This window comes from Cnephaeus nilssonii (genome assembly GCF_951640355.1).
Source record: "Cnephaeus nilssonii genome assembly, chromosome: 5".
In the NCBI taxonomy this organism is placed as follows: Eukaryota; Metazoa; Chordata; class Mammalia; order Chiroptera; family Vespertilionidae; genus Cnephaeus; species Cnephaeus nilssonii.
The window spans coordinates 50,799,243-50,817,881 of record NC_137076.1 but is presented as its reverse complement, the minus strand read 5'-3'; the positions used below and the strand labels follow the sequence as shown (position 1 = coordinate 50,817,881).

The window sequence follows — 18,639 nt, the reverse complement described above, 5'->3', positions numbered from 1 at the left end:
TCTCTAGTGATAATAAAAAGGCACACATACATGTGCAATGCTCTCTAAAAGCAGTATTCATATATTGAATGTATCTTCACTCTATAAAGTTGTATAAAAATCAAACAGAACCTTAAAACACCCTTCTACATGTTATGGCGACGATAGAACATTACCTGAATGTTAATAACTGCCTGTCCTTGAAGAGGAGGCACTCCCTGGTCACTGGCAATTACAGTCATCCTGTAGGAAGGTCTATAATCATACAAAAGCACTGTGGTTGTTCTTATCTCACCACTGTTGGCATCAATCTTGAAGTGATCAGATCTATCTTCTATACATACACAAAAATTAAGAAATTAATGTTAACTAACAATGCAGAAATCAGAATTAACTAATCCAAATACATCTGTGATTGAGCATTTGGAAGATGTATTTGCCTTAAGCTCTGTGAGAGAATGAACATAAAAAATAGCACTAAAAATATATACGAGAAACAGAACATTTTCTAGGGGTGATTTACTTTAACTGTAAGAATATTTAGTCTTCATAGAGATTCATGGATCTTATTATTCTAATCGTATTTCTTTATATTAATACCACTTGTTATCCACTAATTGCTACTTTCCTTTTGATAAATATTGACTTGCACATCACATTATTGAAAATTATTCATGTAAGGTGGATGATTGGTGGGTTGGTTTCTATTTAGGGCACACAAAAAACTACTATAACTTTTCACTAAACTTTTCAATTATTTTTTAAATATAAAGGTGATTCTAGACCATAACAAATGTATTTTGTTTGTAATTTGGTGTTATTTTCAATGTTAATGATGTCCACAGAGGAGGTAGATAGTTGATAAACGAAAGAGAAAATTCTAAACGCTCATAATCCTTTATGGGTAGTTACGTTTACCTGAAGATACTGAATATATAACTTCTGCGTTATTTCCTTCATCTAAATCCTTTGCAAACACAGTTGTCACCAACATATTTACTGGTTGACCTTCCAAAACCTGTCAATAAAACAAACGGCTTACAAATTTCTCAGTAAAATTTTATTTAATAAAAAGCAATGAACTTTAAGTGAAAGCACACACTACTACTAAGCATTTAAAAAACTATTTCAAAATCCACATATAATTCTAATGTCTACCATATAAAAATTATATGGGTGTAAACCCATGAAAAGAATCCACATTACAATTTAAATATTTTACTCAATTTAAACAAATTATCTACAGCATTTCAACTAATTCTGAGGAGGGTGGAGAATGAAATCAAAATAACTAAACAATCTTGGATTTTAAGTGTATTTTAAGGATTCTAGCATCTTTTCATTCATCACCTTCTCAGGATGTTTTTTAAAAAGTTGTTGTTAAGGTCTAAAACATGCTAAAGATAAAAATAAATCTTTATTTCAGGAAACATAACTCATATAGGAGAGATAATTAACAGAACTCCATATATAAAAGTCCTACTATGGAAGTAAGCCACATGATATTTTAATGACATGATTAAAATCATAATGACAAAACATTTAGTTTTGATAAAATTTTCTTTAAATAAGGATTTGGAAGGTGAGTTTAAAGTTATTAGCTTCCTAAATAGCTATCTGAGCACAATTTGAATGTTCAATTTAATTACTTGGGAGTTACAGCTTCCAAACTTTTTATTCATACAACCCATTCATTATTTTAAAAAATCTGATTACCTCCAAGATATATTTATTAAATAATTGTGTGTATAAACTAATATGCTAATTTATTATGTACATTATAAAACATACAAAAACATAGGAATAAAAAAAGATGAGATAATATAACTATAATTAGAAGTTCTTGCATGTACCCCCAATAGATCAGCTTTTATAATCTCGTGATATGTGCCTCTCCACTTTAGAGCTACAGATTCTTCCCCTATCTCTAATGAACCATCTTAGAGATGTGTAACAGTCACTCATAAGGAGCTCTGCACAAAGAGATGCATGCAAATTACTCGAAAAACAATCCTTGTCTGAGCATTGCTGATAATGGGGAACCATTATGTTTGTATACAAAAGGCAGAACTACATTAATCATAAAACAACTGGATATGAGATCTCAAATTGCACATATAACCATTTTATTTTTTGATGAGTTGGGTTTTTTTTACATATGCACAATTTCTAGGTCTTCTAGAAATGAATGCATTGCCACACCATGACTGATTTGATAAATTCATGCTTTTTACCACAAGATGGTGCTCAAATAACTAAGAATAAGTCCATTGCAAGACTATTTCAACCTCACAAACCTTGATGTGTAATTCCTTTCCAGGGAGACACTGTGGGAAATACGGCCTGTTATCATTGATGTCAGTAACTGCAACATAAACCACCATGCTGGCGTTTCGCGGTGGGGAGCCACAGTCGGTCACTAGGACAGTCAACTGATGGTGCACCTGATGCTCATGATCCAACGCCACCCAACTGATCAGTTCGCCTGAGGGGCACAGAGGACAAAAGAGGGTGACACTGTGCACTAGAATTTTGGCATTGTGAACCACTTCCAAAATAATCTGTGGAAAGGAAAAGCAAACATTATAAAGCTCTGAGTAAAAGCACAACTTCCAAGACCGTGTATGTGAGTAGTTTGATTCTACTGTTGAAAGAATTTTCTGAAGTTTCTCCTAAAAATGCCATTTTAAGTTTGCCAATTTTTTTGTATTTCTATGAATTCAACTTGAACTAAAAATTGAATTCATAGAAACCAATGATAAAATAGTCTGTGGCACCTTAGTAATAGCTCAGAAGACTAAACTACAGCACGCTCCTCTCCACCTTGCTATGCAGAATAAAGGAAAGAAGCACTTCAGCTCAGCTTGGGCATCATGAGCTCTGAGTTTGGGTTTCATTTTCTCCATCTCAGACATGGAAGGACCTCTCTGAGCCTACTTCCTTAGGGCTATCAGAAACAAATGCAATCATAAATTTAAAATTATTTTGTAGGCTGTAAATCATTATACACATGGCAGTTGTTATCATCACTTCAAAATAATGGGAAATATCTCCATGAGAATCAAATAGATCCCTCAGGCTATGGTTTTTCTTTTACATATGCAGTTAGTTATTTATCGTTATCTCACAAAACATATGTGTAGTGATGGATAGTGACTTCCCAAATAACTCTTAATGTTTACAAGCCTTATTTTACATATTCTTGTTTAGAACCTACGCACTCCTAGTCAATATCCCTCACATTTCAGCCTTGGAGACTCAGGCATAAAGTTGAAACTGCCTCTACCTCTTGTCAAGCGCCATTGGAGGCCAAGTGCTCTCTCTGGTCATCTGTCCTCTGCTGCAGAGCTCTGCCAGGCAGTGACTAACTCACTATTTATGAAAATATCTACTTGTGAGAAAGTAAACATGAAGCAACTACCGCCTAACATTGCTATTTCTAAGATTTTTTAATTTGCCCTCTTTGTCCAAATAAAATGATGTGTAAAACAAAACAAGAAGCTGAAATGAGAAACAAAAAAAGGAAATTCACATTTGGGTATGTTGCTGAATTGGTGAGCTTAATTGCAGCACTTACTGTATAAATTATATAAGGTGTCCCAAAAAATGTATAAACACTTTAACAGCTGATAGCTCAATTTTGAAAATGAAATGTATTTTAATAAACACTGCCTTTATGATTATTCAAAGTGTGTGTATACATTTTTGGGGACACCTATATTAATATAGTGTTTACAATAAGTATGATTTTAACAAAAATTGCACACACATAAAACTATTTTTTTTAAATCCTCACCCGAGAATTTATTGATTTTGAGAGAGAGAGAGAGAGAGAGAGAGAGGTTGCCTCTGGTATGTGCCCCATGGGGATTGAACTTCCAACCTAGGTATGTGCCCTGCAGAGGAGAATCAGCTTGGGAGTGAACGGGAGCTGATACCTAGCTTGCAGGCTTCTTGACGAGCACTGTGCCCTGGTGAGCACTCCACCTGCTAGAGGAAAAGGAACCTTTTCATAATTCACACAACAGGGATTTTTGGAATAAAGTTAATCAGAACTGAATTCAAATTCCATCCACTACAGGGCACGGGGCCTCATTTACACGGGCCACGTTATACATGGTACCTTCAGGAATTGTACCAAGTGGTGACCTCCTCTCATCTCCTGGCCCTGTGACCTTGGGCAAGTTACTTGAGCTATCCGAAGTTTCAGCTCCCCAGCTATAGAGTTGTAGCATAAACATATTTCGTGTGTACATGGTTTCAGAGATTAAATAAAGTCCCTGTAAATTTATACAATATAAATTTTATTTCTAATGATTCATACTTTAAAAATTTAAATTGTATAAATTGTAAAATTTTAATTAATTTCATAATTAAAACTTGAAAAAAAATCACTGTAAATATCTTTCTTTCCCTATGGTTCTCTTATCAAAATGAGAATGGGAAAATATATCAATAGAGTGGAATTGAAATCTTGGATTAATTTCTAGTTTTCATCAATGACATTCATATTTTATAAAATATTATTTAATAATAAATATTATTCATTTGTTTTAAGAATGTACAAATGAAAAAAGAAGGTTGGTGAAAAAATTGGACTTTATAAAAGGCTTTATTCAACCCAGTTCTGACTGTATCTCTAATTTAGAGTAAGAGCCATACTGTAGATTAGTAATATGTGGGGGAGAGGCAAGAGAAGTATGAATCATTAGAAATAAAATTCTATCCGTTTTTACTTCATTTTAAAATCACAGTACTGTAATCAATAAGGTATGCACTAAAGACTATAATTTTAATTATATGCTTGTACTAATGTGATAACTAAAAGATTAGGGTTTTGTCAATTCCAAGTTTAAAGGAATAAGGGGAAGCTACAAAATGCTACCTGTATGAGGATTCATCTTGAAGAATTTTCCATCAGACAGAAGGAAATATGACAGTTGTCCGTTCTTTCCTGAGTCTCTGTCAATTGCTGTAATTTTGCCTATTACCCCTTGGGGCAGGGGACTCTCCTCCACTTTCAAAAACAACATATCATGCAAGAAGGTAGGGGAATTGTCATTCTCATCCAGGACATGAACAATTACTGAAGTGCTCACATTTTGTGACAATCTGTCCTCCGGGATCCAGGCAAACACTCTAAAATGATATGTTTGGGTGGATTCATAGTCAAGCTGTCGCCGCAAATAAATCCAACCTGTGTAAGGGTGAATGGCGAACACAGCAAAGTCTGCGCTGGGTTCCAGCGAGTAAAGAAGCTGGGAGGTTTTGTGCTGTGGGCCAACCGGGTAGGCCTGTACTTGCAGTATTTGGGTCATCAGTGACAGAGACTCACTAACTTCGACTTGATAGACCAAATTTCCAAAAATCAAGGATGGGTTCAATTCTTGTTTTTCGATAACTATTGTAAGCAGGAACAAGGATGCTCGAGGAGGAACGCCGAGATCCTGGGCCATGAGAGTTAGTGTGTGCTTCTGGGCCACAGCGTCTCCCAGGCTGTCATTGAGGTACACCACGCCCAGCCCCGAGTCAATGGAAAAGATGCCTGGATTCTGGCTTACAATGGAGTATCGGACGAATCCATTCCAACCACTGTCCTTGTCTTCTGCACGCACGCGGTACAGGGCGGTGCCGGGCAGTGTGATCGGCGACACTTTGACCTCGTCGGAGGCTTTGGGAAACACTGGATGGTTGTCGTTGACATCGATTACAGTTATGTTGACCTCCGTGCTGCCGCAGGCGGGGGAGCTGCCAAGCTGCGCCTGGACAGTGAGCACCACTGTGGGCTGCGTTTCGTGATCCAGAGGCTTCCGGGTTCGAATGGTGCCCAGCCACGGGTGGACAGAGAACGTTCCATGCAGATCGCCAGAGGAGATCCTGTAAAAAATTGGCTCTGAGGAATCTGAATTAAAAAAAGGGAAAGAAAAAAAGGAAGAATAAAAAATAAAGCAATCCCTGTATGTCAAAAGAATGTACCTGTGGAAACACTGAAATCTGAACATATTAATGTATACTGCATCTACAGAGAATACTATCCAACGTCTTCCGTCTTCCTCAGCTCTCCAAAGTCTGTGGAAAAGTGAACATGTGGTTTAAGATGCTTTAGTGGATAACGGTAGTGTCAATGGACACAAAGCAAGGCACAGGCTCGCTATCGGTCATCATTCCTCTTGCATTAGTTAAAAGGAGAAGACATTCAGAAAATTATTTGGATGCCTTTTAAATATATTTGAGGGAGCCAAGTTAAGTTTATATTGATGTTTCTCTATAATATCTACCTATGAACGGCAAATATCCTCCACGAAAGTTGAGGGAAGGGGCAGAGGAAGGGAAAGGAGGGAGCTAGGAGAAGGGGAGGGCAAGGCCTTTGAACAAATAATTCTCTTCTAGGAATTTCTCCTGCCGAGAAACTTCTACAAGTCTCACAAGGACATTGCTTGAGTACTATGCAGACTAGCAAAATACTGTAAATCATTCAAACTGATAGCGACAGAGAAATGTTTCATAAAATCATTCAAACTTTATATCGTGAGACACAATGATATACAGTTACCTGTAAAGTTGTGCAGTAAAGAGCAGAAAAAATATACAGTAGAAAAAATACCATAGAAATTATACAGTAGAAAAAAAGATAGTTGTAAGACAACAAAGATATTAGGATACATATTTGTAAAAAATTTTGGAAGTGTGTGTGTGTGTGTGTGTGTGTGTGTGTGTGTGTGTGTGTTTTGGGGAGTGGGATATAGGAGATGTATATTGTTTACATTGAGTTTTATTTAAAACTTTATTTTGAAAGTACCTATTACTTTTCTGAGTAGAAAAAATTGTAAGATAGAAATAATGTTGAAGAACAATGAGTAAGACACAGATTGTGTGGTCTCCACTCTTCTTGCATGGAGAGAAGAAAATATTTAATATAAGACTGTACAGCCTAAGAAAACACAGGAAATGCTCCAACAATCAATTTCAATGCAGGATAAGAAGTACTTACTCAAGGACTCTTTTGCTTTCACTATTCCGACAGGACTATCTTTGGGTACATCTTCGTAAACTGAGAAAGTGTACTTAGGCCTTTCAAATTCAGCAGGTGCCAGAGTCGTCTGAAGAACTTGTATAGTGACTTCGGCATTAATGACAGATGTGAGCCCGCCGCCATCTTGAGCACAGACCATCAACAGAATTGTAGTAGATTCCAAATGACCAAGAGTTGATGTTAAGTAAATAATTCCTGGGGAAGGAAAAGAAAGAATTAAGACACAGATAACGTGCAATAAATACTGATGAGCAATCAAACATCTGATCTGTTGATTTTTCTGTGATGGTTAATTTTATACCAACTTGATTGGGCCATAGTGTGTCCAGGTATTTGGTCAAACATTACTCTGTGTGTCTGTGTAAGAGTGTTTCAAGGTAGATATAGATATAAAAGTAGATATTGGTTTCATTTCTCTGGAGAACCCTAATATATCCACTTTCCAAGCAAAAACTTAAGTATATTTTCAAAATGATGCTCCAAAATCTGACAAGTAAATAACATTTTCCTAGAGCTTAAACATTGGGCATCTTGAAAATAAATTAATTCAACAGAAAAACATAAATGGTGCTGCATTTGTTAGGCCTGACTTCCATATCACCCGCCCAGATGTAATGTCAACAAAGTCGATTAATAAAAAATGACAGAGATGAGCCTGAGACAACACACTTCAATGTTACAAACATGTCAATGTCGAAGCACTACACCAATGTTAACTACTATAAAGAGTGCTTGGCTTAGAACCTTGCATATACAGTAGTCATTCAGAAAATGAATTTATTGGATGGAGGGTCAGGAGTCCCATTTCCCATAGAGAAGTGCCTTGTTAAGAAAAAAAAAGTTTTCCAGTCCTGCCCCAGTGGCACAATTGGTTGGAGTATCATCCCATATGCTGACTGGGCTCAATTCCCAGTCTGGGTGCATGCAGTAGTCAACCAATCGATGTTTCTCTCTCTCTCTGCCTCTCCCACCCTCCCTCCCTTCCTCTCTCTAAGATCAATAAAATAAAATTTAAAACTTAAAAAAACATTTTCCAAGCCTTTTAAAGCAGTGCCTGACCATGCAAGGTAAATTCTTCCAATTTCAGTTTTTCACTAGGTTTTGAAAAGAAAATGCTCATTATCTTATTTCTTCGTGTCTCATTTCATAGCACTCTTAGAGGTAAGGCCTTCACACTAGGGTGTCTGCATTAATGTATTTTAAACACACATACACATATATTTGTATATATATATATATACATGTACATATCTCTACACATGTGTGTGCTGTGTATATATATATATATATATATATATATATATATATATATATATATATAAATGTACAAACATATATACAATTGCTGATCTACCCCAAATTCTTCTGTAATAATGGGATAGTCAATATTGTATGAATAAGAAACCAGTTCAATTGCCAAGCCAAGAATTTAATTTAACATGGTATAAACTGGGAAGACACTTGGGCAAGAGAAGCACAAACATTTTCCAGAGGAACCCTTCTTCATCCCCAGGATTCAAAGAATTCTCTCAGATAAAGGTGCAAGCCCACAGTTAAAAAAAATCACAGAACACCTGAGGAATATGTTAACATGAATGAGACTGAATATCAATAGCAGACTTTGGCTGGGAAAGTATTCAGAAAACATAAATGGACAAAATACTTAAAAGACAAAATTTATTGGAATGAATTTCAAGATAAATCGCAACATTTATTTATGAGAAACACACCTGCAAGAAAAGGATACAGACAGATGCAAGTGAAAGATAGGCAATTAGATGTTACTGCCAACCTCATGCTCCGTAACTTCTACAATCTATCTGACATATGATGTCCACTTGCTTTTGGACTTTTTCTTTGATTATATGATAGTGTTTTGTTTTATTTTTTGTTTTGTTTTTTGTTTTTTTTGTTGTTGTTGGTTTTTTTTTTTGGTTTTTTTTTGCTTTCCTAAAAATTCCTGGGATTTCTATCTCCTCCTCAAACTTCCTCCTCCTTACACTTCTAAACATTTCTCTAATTCTAAGCATTTCTCTTTTTTCTATTCACTGGAGGGTCTCAAAGGGTGTTTCCTGACCACCTGCATCCAATCACCATGGATACTTGTAAACTCAAAATTTTCAGGTTCTTATGCAGATATTCTGATTTCTAGATGTGGGAAGGATCCAGGAATTGCATTTTTTACAATTTTAAAGTTTAAAAACCACTTCTGTATACTCTCTCCTTCAAAATATTTATATGTTCTTCAATAGTTACTTTATCCTAGTATCTCCCATGTCTTCCCACCTGAATTATAGTTCTACTAGTAGCCCGTTTGCATGAAGATTCGTGCAATAGACCTTCATTCACCTGGCTGCCTGCACCTTCATTCACTTGGCTGTGGCCACCGCCTTCTGCCTTTTTCAGGGTCGGGGCTTGGCCCCGGCGGTGGCCTTGGGCTCGGCCGCACCCAGCATCCCTGCTACTGATCGCAGGAGCCGACCCCCAGTGGTTTCCTGCGATCGGTGCAGGCTCCCCGTTGGTGCCCAAGGCCGGGAAAGCCTCCGCCCAAGGCTTTCCCGGCCTTGGGCTCCGCCACACCCCAACGTCCCTGCAATGGTTTCCTGGTGGGCGTGGTTGGTGGGCGTGGCTTGGTTGGTGGGCGTGGCTTGGGCGTAGCGAAGGTGCGGTCAATTTACATATTTGTCTATTATAAGGTAAGATACCTCTTTCTAGGTGGCAATTCTTCTGGGGTATTTTTCAGTTTGACATCAGTTGGAGCATCAATCATCTTAGTTAAAATTAAGAAACTGCGTGTGACTCATCATCTTTCATTATAAACCAGTCACCATTCTTATATTATTTTCCTCTTTAAATATCCTCAGTTAGTTCCTTCCTCTCTCTTTTTATTACTATCTCCTTAGTACAAACTTCATAACTTTGTCCCTCGATTATAATAATATATTAATATATAGTCTCTGTTAATTAATTTATATTTCCTGTTCAACTTTTCTAGTCCTATAATTCACCGAGTACAGTGCTGCCAGGGTAATTTTCCTTAAATGTCATGTTCACCATAATGTGCTAGTGCTCACAACCCTATGTCATTCCTCATTTCCTGTAATAATTAAGTTTAAACTTCTCTGTCATGCTTTTAAGTTCCTTCATAAGCCACCCCACTTAATGTAGCTTCATCATTATGTAGCCCATTTCTCCACTTCAGACATGATCATCTCTGGCTGTCATATATGGGTAAAAAGTATGATATAAAGCAAAGCTCATGGAATGCAATCATAGAAAGACTATTTTTTTTCTTTTACTTAAATTTATTTTTGTGCAAATGGTTGTTCTCCTACCCCTAAGTCAAAATTCAGGAAGCTCCTACAATTTCCACAATCACTATCAAACAATTAAAATTTTTTTTGTTACTTTAAGTCACAAAACAATCTCAATTTAGTAATTGAGATTGGGGTGACCAATTTAGTTAGGGGTGACCATGCCGGCATATAAAGGTACTGGTTTTCTAGTTACCTCCTTTGGCAATCCTTCATAAAGTGAGACCTGAAGGATGACTTTAGGTGAAGATGTGAAGATGGGAAGAGGAGAAGAGAGGGAACAATCAACTGATCTCAGCAGAAGAAAAATGATGTAATATACTTGTAGAAGGGAGATGGCATAAGAAATGAGGAGGAGCAGGAGGAGGAGGAGGAGGAAGAAGAAGAAGGAGAAAGAGGAGAAGAAGAAGTTGGTATAAGGAAGGGGCACAGAGATTAAAGGAAAGAGTTGTTGGAAATAAGGACACATAGGAAAGCAGGCAGATCCTGAAGGGCCTGGTTTGACCATAACAAGGATTTGGTCTTCAGCCAAAGATCCATAGGAAGTCATTAAAGATTTAGGCAGTGGAGAGAAATGGCCAAATCTGTCTTTTTATACATAAACACGGTTCATTTAATGCCTATGTATATACATTTTACTAGGCTTCTTCCAAGCCAATGGTTACTTCAGTTGGCCTTTAAAGTCAATGTTATATAGTAAAACAATTCCTACTAGAGACCAGGAAGGAACCAGTGAGTTTCTTTGAACACTCACCACTTAGAAGAGGGAAGTATTAAGATTAAGCTTGTCCTTACATACGCTGAGTATTTCAAAACATTCACTTTTTCTTACATTTGAATAGAAAGATTAGCTAGAAAACTTATTTACTTGAATCCAACATTCTTAAATAAACTGAGCTGTCTATTAAAGTTGAGGAGCTGGAAAATGTAGCTTTATAATATATATTACATATAAATATGCATAATATATATAATAATGAAGTAGCAAATAAAAGGAATAGTTCTCTGCCTATACATTTTGTCAGCTTTAAGTGTATGACACTATCCTATATAATAAAGAAGTAATATGCAAATTAACCCTCACGCCCTCACAATATGGCTGCCTATGACCAGGCTGGCAGGGGGGTTAGTGAGGGACGACCAAACAACTGAATAAGCAGGCTGCGTGGGGCGACCAGGTCGGCAGGGGGGTTAGTGAGTGACGACCAAACGACTGAACAAGCAGGCTGTGTGGGGCGACTAGGCCAGCAGGGGGCCATGAGGGGCGACCAGGCCAGCAGGGGGGGCAGTTGGGGGCGACCAGGCTGTTAGGGGGAACAGTAAGGGGTGACCAGGCCGGCGGAAGCGGGGGGGGCAGTTAAGAGCAACCAGGCCGGCAGGGAGGGAGCAGTTGGGGGAGACCTGGCTGGCAGCAGGGGGCAGTTAGAGGTAACCAGGCTGGCGGGGGGGGGGGGCAGTTAGGGGCGATCAAGCCAGTATGCAGAGGCAATAAGGGGTGATCAGGCCAGCAGTGGGGGTTGGGGGGGACAGTTAGGGGCAACCAGGCAGGCAAGCAGGTGAGCGATTAGGAGCCAGCAGTCCAGAAGTATGAGAGGGATGTCCCGGATTGGAGAGGGTGCAGGCTGGGTTGAGGGGACCCCCACCAGGTCTCTAGTATTTTAATACTTTAAAGTACAGTGATTAATTGGCTCTCATTTTTTTCATTACTCGCCCATTCAGGGGACCAACTTTAACTTTAAAACAGACACAGATTCATATACAGATCACTGATTATTTTATGTTTTAATTACTTGGTGTGTGGGTTTATGCATACTAATTTTAATGTGCAATAATGTTTGGCTATTATCTTTAGTTTGTCACTTTTTTATTTAAAAGAGGAAACTGCTGGAATAAAATTTATTTTAATTGATTGACTAATAAAAGTACTTAAATACAAAGGTCCTCTTAATTAAATTTAATATACAGTATATATAAAATCATGTTCTACTAATTAAGCAATACTTACTTTCATAATCAAACCTCTCGCAAAAGATGGGGTATTCTTAACCAACGTGGTAATTCCTACTTAGAAAAAAATCTGTAGGTCACTACTAAAATTGTAAGCTATGGAATAGTTAAAAACAAAAACAAGCACAAAGTCATAACCTTCATCAAACATGGAGTCCGTAAGTGTGGTTTTCTCAAAAAATAGACAGGACAAAAATGATGGGGTATCAATACTGCTTTCTTATTGGTTATTGATATTTATGATATTTTTCCTATATTCAGTTTTTGAGAACATACAAACTTATTTACCAAATAGATAACGACATTATGCTATTTATTTTGCACATGAATCAGGGTAACTAAGTTGTAGCAGCTGAGAGGAATAGAATGGATTCAAATTTCTATCTGATATTGACAAAGAAAATAATTATCCAAATTTATAATGAACTTATAAAAGGTTCAAGTTCAGGTCTGCCATATTACTAACCATGCACTTTAGGCAAGACACTGAATCCCTTTCTGCCTCAATTTCTTCCTCCACTAAATTGTAAGGTCTCTTTCATCTCCAAGAGTCAGTGATCTTATATTGAAAAAATGAATGAGAAAACTCTCCAACATGCTTTTGTTTCCTATAAAAGTGACATACACTGGTTAGGTGCCTGTGATTAATTTTAGACTCTGTCTTGCAAATAAAAGAAAGAATGTTTTGGCGTGAGCAGGCTCACATCCCTTATGAAATGAGATGTGGTATTAATTTATTAACTACATATCAGAATGTTCTATATGTAGAAAAGTGGCAATCATGAAGAATTATGAGAATCATTACATGGTATCAAATCGGAGCATAAAACTAACATTAGAAAAGAATCTGCCCTTGAAATAAGAAAAATAGAGTCTGTGCTACATTACTTAAAGTCCGTGTTAAAATCCATACACCCGAGCAGCACAGAAGCTAAACATGGAGGCACAGCTGCCCTTGGCTGGCAGTTTAATTCACTCAGTTACCCTTTTAATTATTTGTTCTGTAGTGCTAAACTTGGATTTTGTATATGTCATAACTAAACATAGATCAGATGATGGGCAACGCAGCATAATTTATTGTTGCTCAACTACTTTTTGCAAACACAAATGCTTGCAATTTCTGTCACCTTAAAATAATTTGAATTAGAAGTTACGTTTGTTTCATCGAAAAATGACTAAATAAATACCACAAACAGAAAGGCTAAAGAACTGCTTTTTTTCATGCTACTAAAGGGATACTTCAAACAATGTAGAAAAAAATCTACAAATAGTAGGATTAAAAATACATGAAAAAGAGCTATTAATAAATGTGTCTCTGTATTTCCTTCTTTTAAAACTCAAAACACTGTGGTCTACCTCGTGGCCACATCAAAGAAGCCCAGCTAACTGAGAATAAGAGAAATGAAGGCTCAATTCAATATCTCTCTCCTGGTGCCTAAACACATTTTACAAAAATATTCTTTGAATTAACAACACACTTAGAAAATCAGAAACAGACCAGGAAGATAAACCCACAAGAGAAAACAACCATGACATCGCCACACCCACTCCCCTTCAGTTTTCTTCAAGACATTGCTCTTACCAGATGAACACAATAATCACAGAGCTCTATTTTTAATGCATGAGTCTTGGTTGTGGCACAAATAGGTCAATGGAAAAATCTCTTGTCTTCAGGAAAACACGAGCCTAATAACACACTATGTAAGCTTATAGAATAGCACGTTTGATATAGGAAGCATTAAAATGAAAGGGCAAATGGACCAGTGAGCAAATTAATGAATGTCTCAAAGAGAGAATTTTAGAGTAACTCAGGAAGAAGTGACAATGCAGAAATGTACTCATCAATTCTCAATATTCTCCTCATGCAACATAACTATATAAAACTGTACAATTATATAATCAACTATATAAAAACTATAATCTATATAACTATATATACATACGGGGTGGAGGCAAAAATTGGTTATAGTTGTTCATATGGAAAATAATATAATAATTAATAAATAATAATACAAGAATAAACTGTTTCACATACTTCAACTGTAAACCTACTTTTGCCATACTCTATATATACAATCTATATATTTATTTAGTATATAAATCTGGAAAAGTGTCAGCTAGCACAGATAAGCTAGAGAGAAAAAAAGAGAGTTTGGGTTTGTTTTGAAGAAAAGTGAGGTAGGCCACAAATCACCTACCAAGCTGTGATAGGGGAAGAGGGTTTAAATGAAGTTTTGCTCTGTATTATCAATGACACTCCCTTGCAATTTCTTATGAGAATGTAATAAGGATTTAAATAAATTTTCAATTATTTCTAAATGTCACTTGTTTTTTTATTCCACAAATATATATATATGCATATATGTGTGTGTGTGTGTGTGTGTGTGTGTGTGTGTGTGTGCATGTATATATATATATATATATATATATATATATATATATATATATATATACACATACATATAGCTAAAAGGCAATTCCTTGAGACTATGTTTGCACTGGCAGCTTCTGTAGAGATAGGTCTTATAGGGGAAGCAAGAAGAAGCAGCTTTCTATAGGCTACAACAAAAGCACAGATCAAGAAGAAAAAAACATATTCCAAACTGCTTCTTGTTCAATTCTTTGAGAACATCAATAGTTAGATGACTAATGGCATGGCCTGGAAGTCTACTATGTGCAATTTAGAAAATGTATGTGGGGTGGCAGTCAACCAACAGATGAACTTGAATGCAACTGTTCAAATTGAAGACTTCCTGTACACTGGGCAACCTTTTCCCCATAGTTAGTCATGATGCTTTTCAATTCCCTTCTAAAGGTTAAAGCAAAGCATTACCAGCTTGCATGAATTTCTCATGAGTTGTGATTAAGTGCAACTAAATTCTAAGTACTGTTACACTGAGAAATGTCTTCAACTTAAATGCACTGACATGAAAATAATATAGGCATCGGCCAACAATAACCCAAAGCCATTTCCATTACAAAACTGGTTTTCCTTTTAAAAAACAAAGCAAAACCATGATACCTCCCTAGATGACTCACAGAAAGCGCTCTCCGTGATTAACAATGGCATTTGTCTTGTACCCCGTGCCAGGAATGGGAGCCTGTGGCTGACTGAAGCCAGCACAACAGAGATCTCTTCTAAGAATGGGATACTGTACAGCTCCTTGTTCGAGGTCTTCCAGGGGAAACTAGATGATGAGTGTGTTGTCTTCTAAAAACCATCTGCTGAATGATTTTTGATGCTGTACTCTGATTACTGGCTGACCTATATAATTTGGCAATGCTATTGTCCTAGAGGGCCTGGCGTTTTGACAAGCAGTTAAGGTCCTCAGTTTAGAGGAATTTTGAGAAATCCAAGATAAGCAGACCAATATCCTAAAACAGTATGTTCTTCTGATCTTTTAAATGTCAAAGGGGCCACATCAGTGTGTTATTTTGAGCAAGGAAAGTTCTGCCTTATAAAGACTGTCATTGTAAATAGCGAATCCCCAGCAGCCACATACTCCAGATGAAGTACACTTTCCTGGCAAGAAGCAGTGGCTCTCTACCTGGGGCTCGGTGAGAAGGCAAACTAACTTGGCAGATTAGATGTCCCGTGTAAATTACTATTTGTTGCTAATGAATATGGTTGTTGCAAAGAGTGTTGTAAAGATCCAATAGGACAATGTACAGAGCATGCCTACCAGGGCATCCGACATTATCATCACCATCACAATAGATACTCATTCTGCCCATCCTCAGATCAGGGGCTTTAAGAAGAAATGTAATCGCAAAGAGTTAGCTGCACTCCCATGTTCACTGAAGCCTGTTCACAATAGTCAAGCTGTGGAAACAACCTAAATGTCTATCAGTGGATGAATAAACAAAACATGATATGTACACACAATGGAATATTAGTTAGCTTTTAAAAAGAAGGAAGTGCCATCATGGGGGAACTTGTAGGACATTATCTGAAGTGAAATAAGCTAGTAACAGAAGGACAAATGCCTATCCCACTTATATGAGGTATCTGAAACAGTCAAACTCCTAAAATCAAAGAGTAGAATGGTAGTTGCCAGGAAACAACAGGGAGTAAGAAATGGGAAATTGCTAAACAGTGGGAACAAAGTTTCAATTAAGTTTCGGAATAAATTCTAGAGATCTGCTGTGCAACACTGTACCTACAGCCGACAATAAAGGGTTGTGCACCTAAAAATTTGTTAAGCGGGCAGATCTCATGTTACGTGTTCTTACTACAAAATAAAACAATTTAAAATTTTTTAAAGAAAAAAGGTAAAAGAAAAAAATATTTTCTTTTTTGCAGCCTCATTTTAGAACAGAATATCTCTAATATCTCAAAAGTATTATACTGTAATAGACTTGTAATTTTATGTTTTCTAGTAATAATTATTTCAAACATTATTTTGTTAATAAGAATGCAATAGGAAGGGAAGGGTGACAACTTAAATAATGACTGTTTCTAAAACACTCAGTTTGCTCATTGGACATCTTTGGTAGAAGCACAATTGTCATATTAGAGAACTAAAAGGAGCTTTAGGTATTACTTTAAAAAAACAAGGAAACTAAGCAAAGAGATTAAGGAAATACGAGACCTAGTGTCTGTATAAGGCTCTTTGCACTAATATGATTAGCTCTCTGAAATCATGCAAGTCATCCTTAAATGGCATATGAGAAAGAAACATATTGGCTAGTTGTTTCTCCTAAATTATTGCCTTTAATTCTCACAAAAACTTTGCAACATAGGGATTATTAGCACTACTTTTTTAAGGTAAGGAGAGTAGGGCCAATGAAAATCATAAGCTGGGACTGAGATCCAAGTATAACCAAACTACAAAGCCCTTGCTCTTTTCAATACACCTTGCTGCCATTTGGCAGGTGACATGAGTCTTGCAACATCCCTGCTAATAAAAGAAATCACTCTTGTTCATTTTCTGGCTATTTCACAGAAGAAGTTGATTTCAGAGGCAAACTGTTCCAGGATCACATACCTGTGGTAGAGTCGATGGTAAAAAGGGAGGACAGGTCACTGGGGATGAGCTCATAAGCCACTGTTCCATATATCCCAGAATCCCTGTCAGTGGCAAGAACATTGATGATCTCAGTTCCCGGCTGGGTCTGGCCACTAATGCTCAACACATAGGTGGGCGGGTTAAACACAGGTTCATTATCATTCACGTCCTCCACATCCACACGAACAAAAGCTTGAGCGCTTAGTCCACCCTGTTGAGAAATGAGAAGCCATTACAAACGGATCATTGGTGGAGGGCACAATTTTAGAAAAAAATCATCGGTGAAAGCTTCACTAAGAAGGTGCCATTTGAATTATAGACGGACCTATATGAGGTAGCTAGACTTCGGTCATCTGGAGGAAAAGCGTAACAGAAAAAGGAAAGAGCGAGTGCACAGCCCTGAGGCAGGAGTGCAGTGTTCATCCCAGGCCTGTTCAGGGAACAGAAAGGCAGGGACAGATCGTGGAGGATTCTGTGAGCCCCTGAAAGAACCATGGCTCTGACCCACTGGAGGGTTCTGAACAGAGAAGTTGCTTGAATTGACTTGGATTTTCATTGGGACTCTGGCTGCAGTATTAACAACAGACTGAAGGCCAGCAAGGAAGGAGGGAAACCACTTGGGAGGCTATTTAGAATCAAGTCTGAAGGCAATGGTAGCAGTGAAGGTAGTAATCCTAAATATTTGGGGCCAGATCTGTTTCAGAATTCTGAATTTTTCAAATTTTAGAAAAGTAATATACTACATAAAATAGGGAGAAGTGGATCTGATACTGTTTATTTTGTGTCCCCTTCATCTCAAAACAAGAAGAAGGGGAGAGGCTACAATAGAAGAAAATAATCCTCTGTAGTTTTCACTTTTCTAAAGTGAAACATATGTTCCTACTTTAAAGCACCATTTGTATCTGGCACATTTTGATACTTTCATCTTTGACAAAAATCCTTGGTAAGTCACAGCCTGGGTTTTCTCACTCACTCAGCCTCCCCCTTCTCTTGCTCTCTTTCTCTTCATCTTTTTTTCTTTTTCTATGGCAGAGAAGCACTGAGGAGGAAAGGCAGTGGGAAATAAGTTTTGGCAGGAGAGGAAAGGAGGACTGCTACAGTGGAGGTCTGCAGGAAGCTCATGTGAGGGCCAGGAGGGCCAGAAAGAGTATTGTTTGGGATGACATTAAGGATGGATCTGAAAGTGACTCTCAGGCTCTGAGGTCCCATATATCTCAGACTTTGGGGACTAAAACTAAGTTAAGAAATACATCTTTAGCCCTAGCCAGTTAGCTCAGTTTGCTAGAGCATCATCTTG

The 18,639-nt window shown here is 37.3% G+C and overlaps 1 protein-coding gene across 1 annotated transcript in view; it reads right to left on the bottom strand.

The window, feature by feature from the left end:
* Nucleotides 1–18,639, bottom strand: part of DCHS2 (dachsous cadherin-related 2) — a gene marked incomplete at both ends in the record, with an annotated part of 195,288 nt that overhangs the window by 60,143 nt on the left and 116,506 nt on the right. The window contains 6 exons of the mRNA XM_079773298.1: nt 156–313; nt 898–997; nt 2,277–2,464; nt 4,865–5,881; nt 6,971–7,207; nt 17,322–17,553. Of these exons, the coding sequence (XP_079629424.1) occupies nt 156–313; nt 898–997; nt 2,277–2,464; nt 4,865–5,881; nt 6,971–7,207; nt 17,322–17,553 (1,932 nt within the window). The remainder of the gene's footprint in view (nt 1–155; nt 314–897; nt 998–2,276; nt 2,465–4,864; nt 5,882–6,970; nt 7,208–17,321; nt 17,554–18,639) is intronic.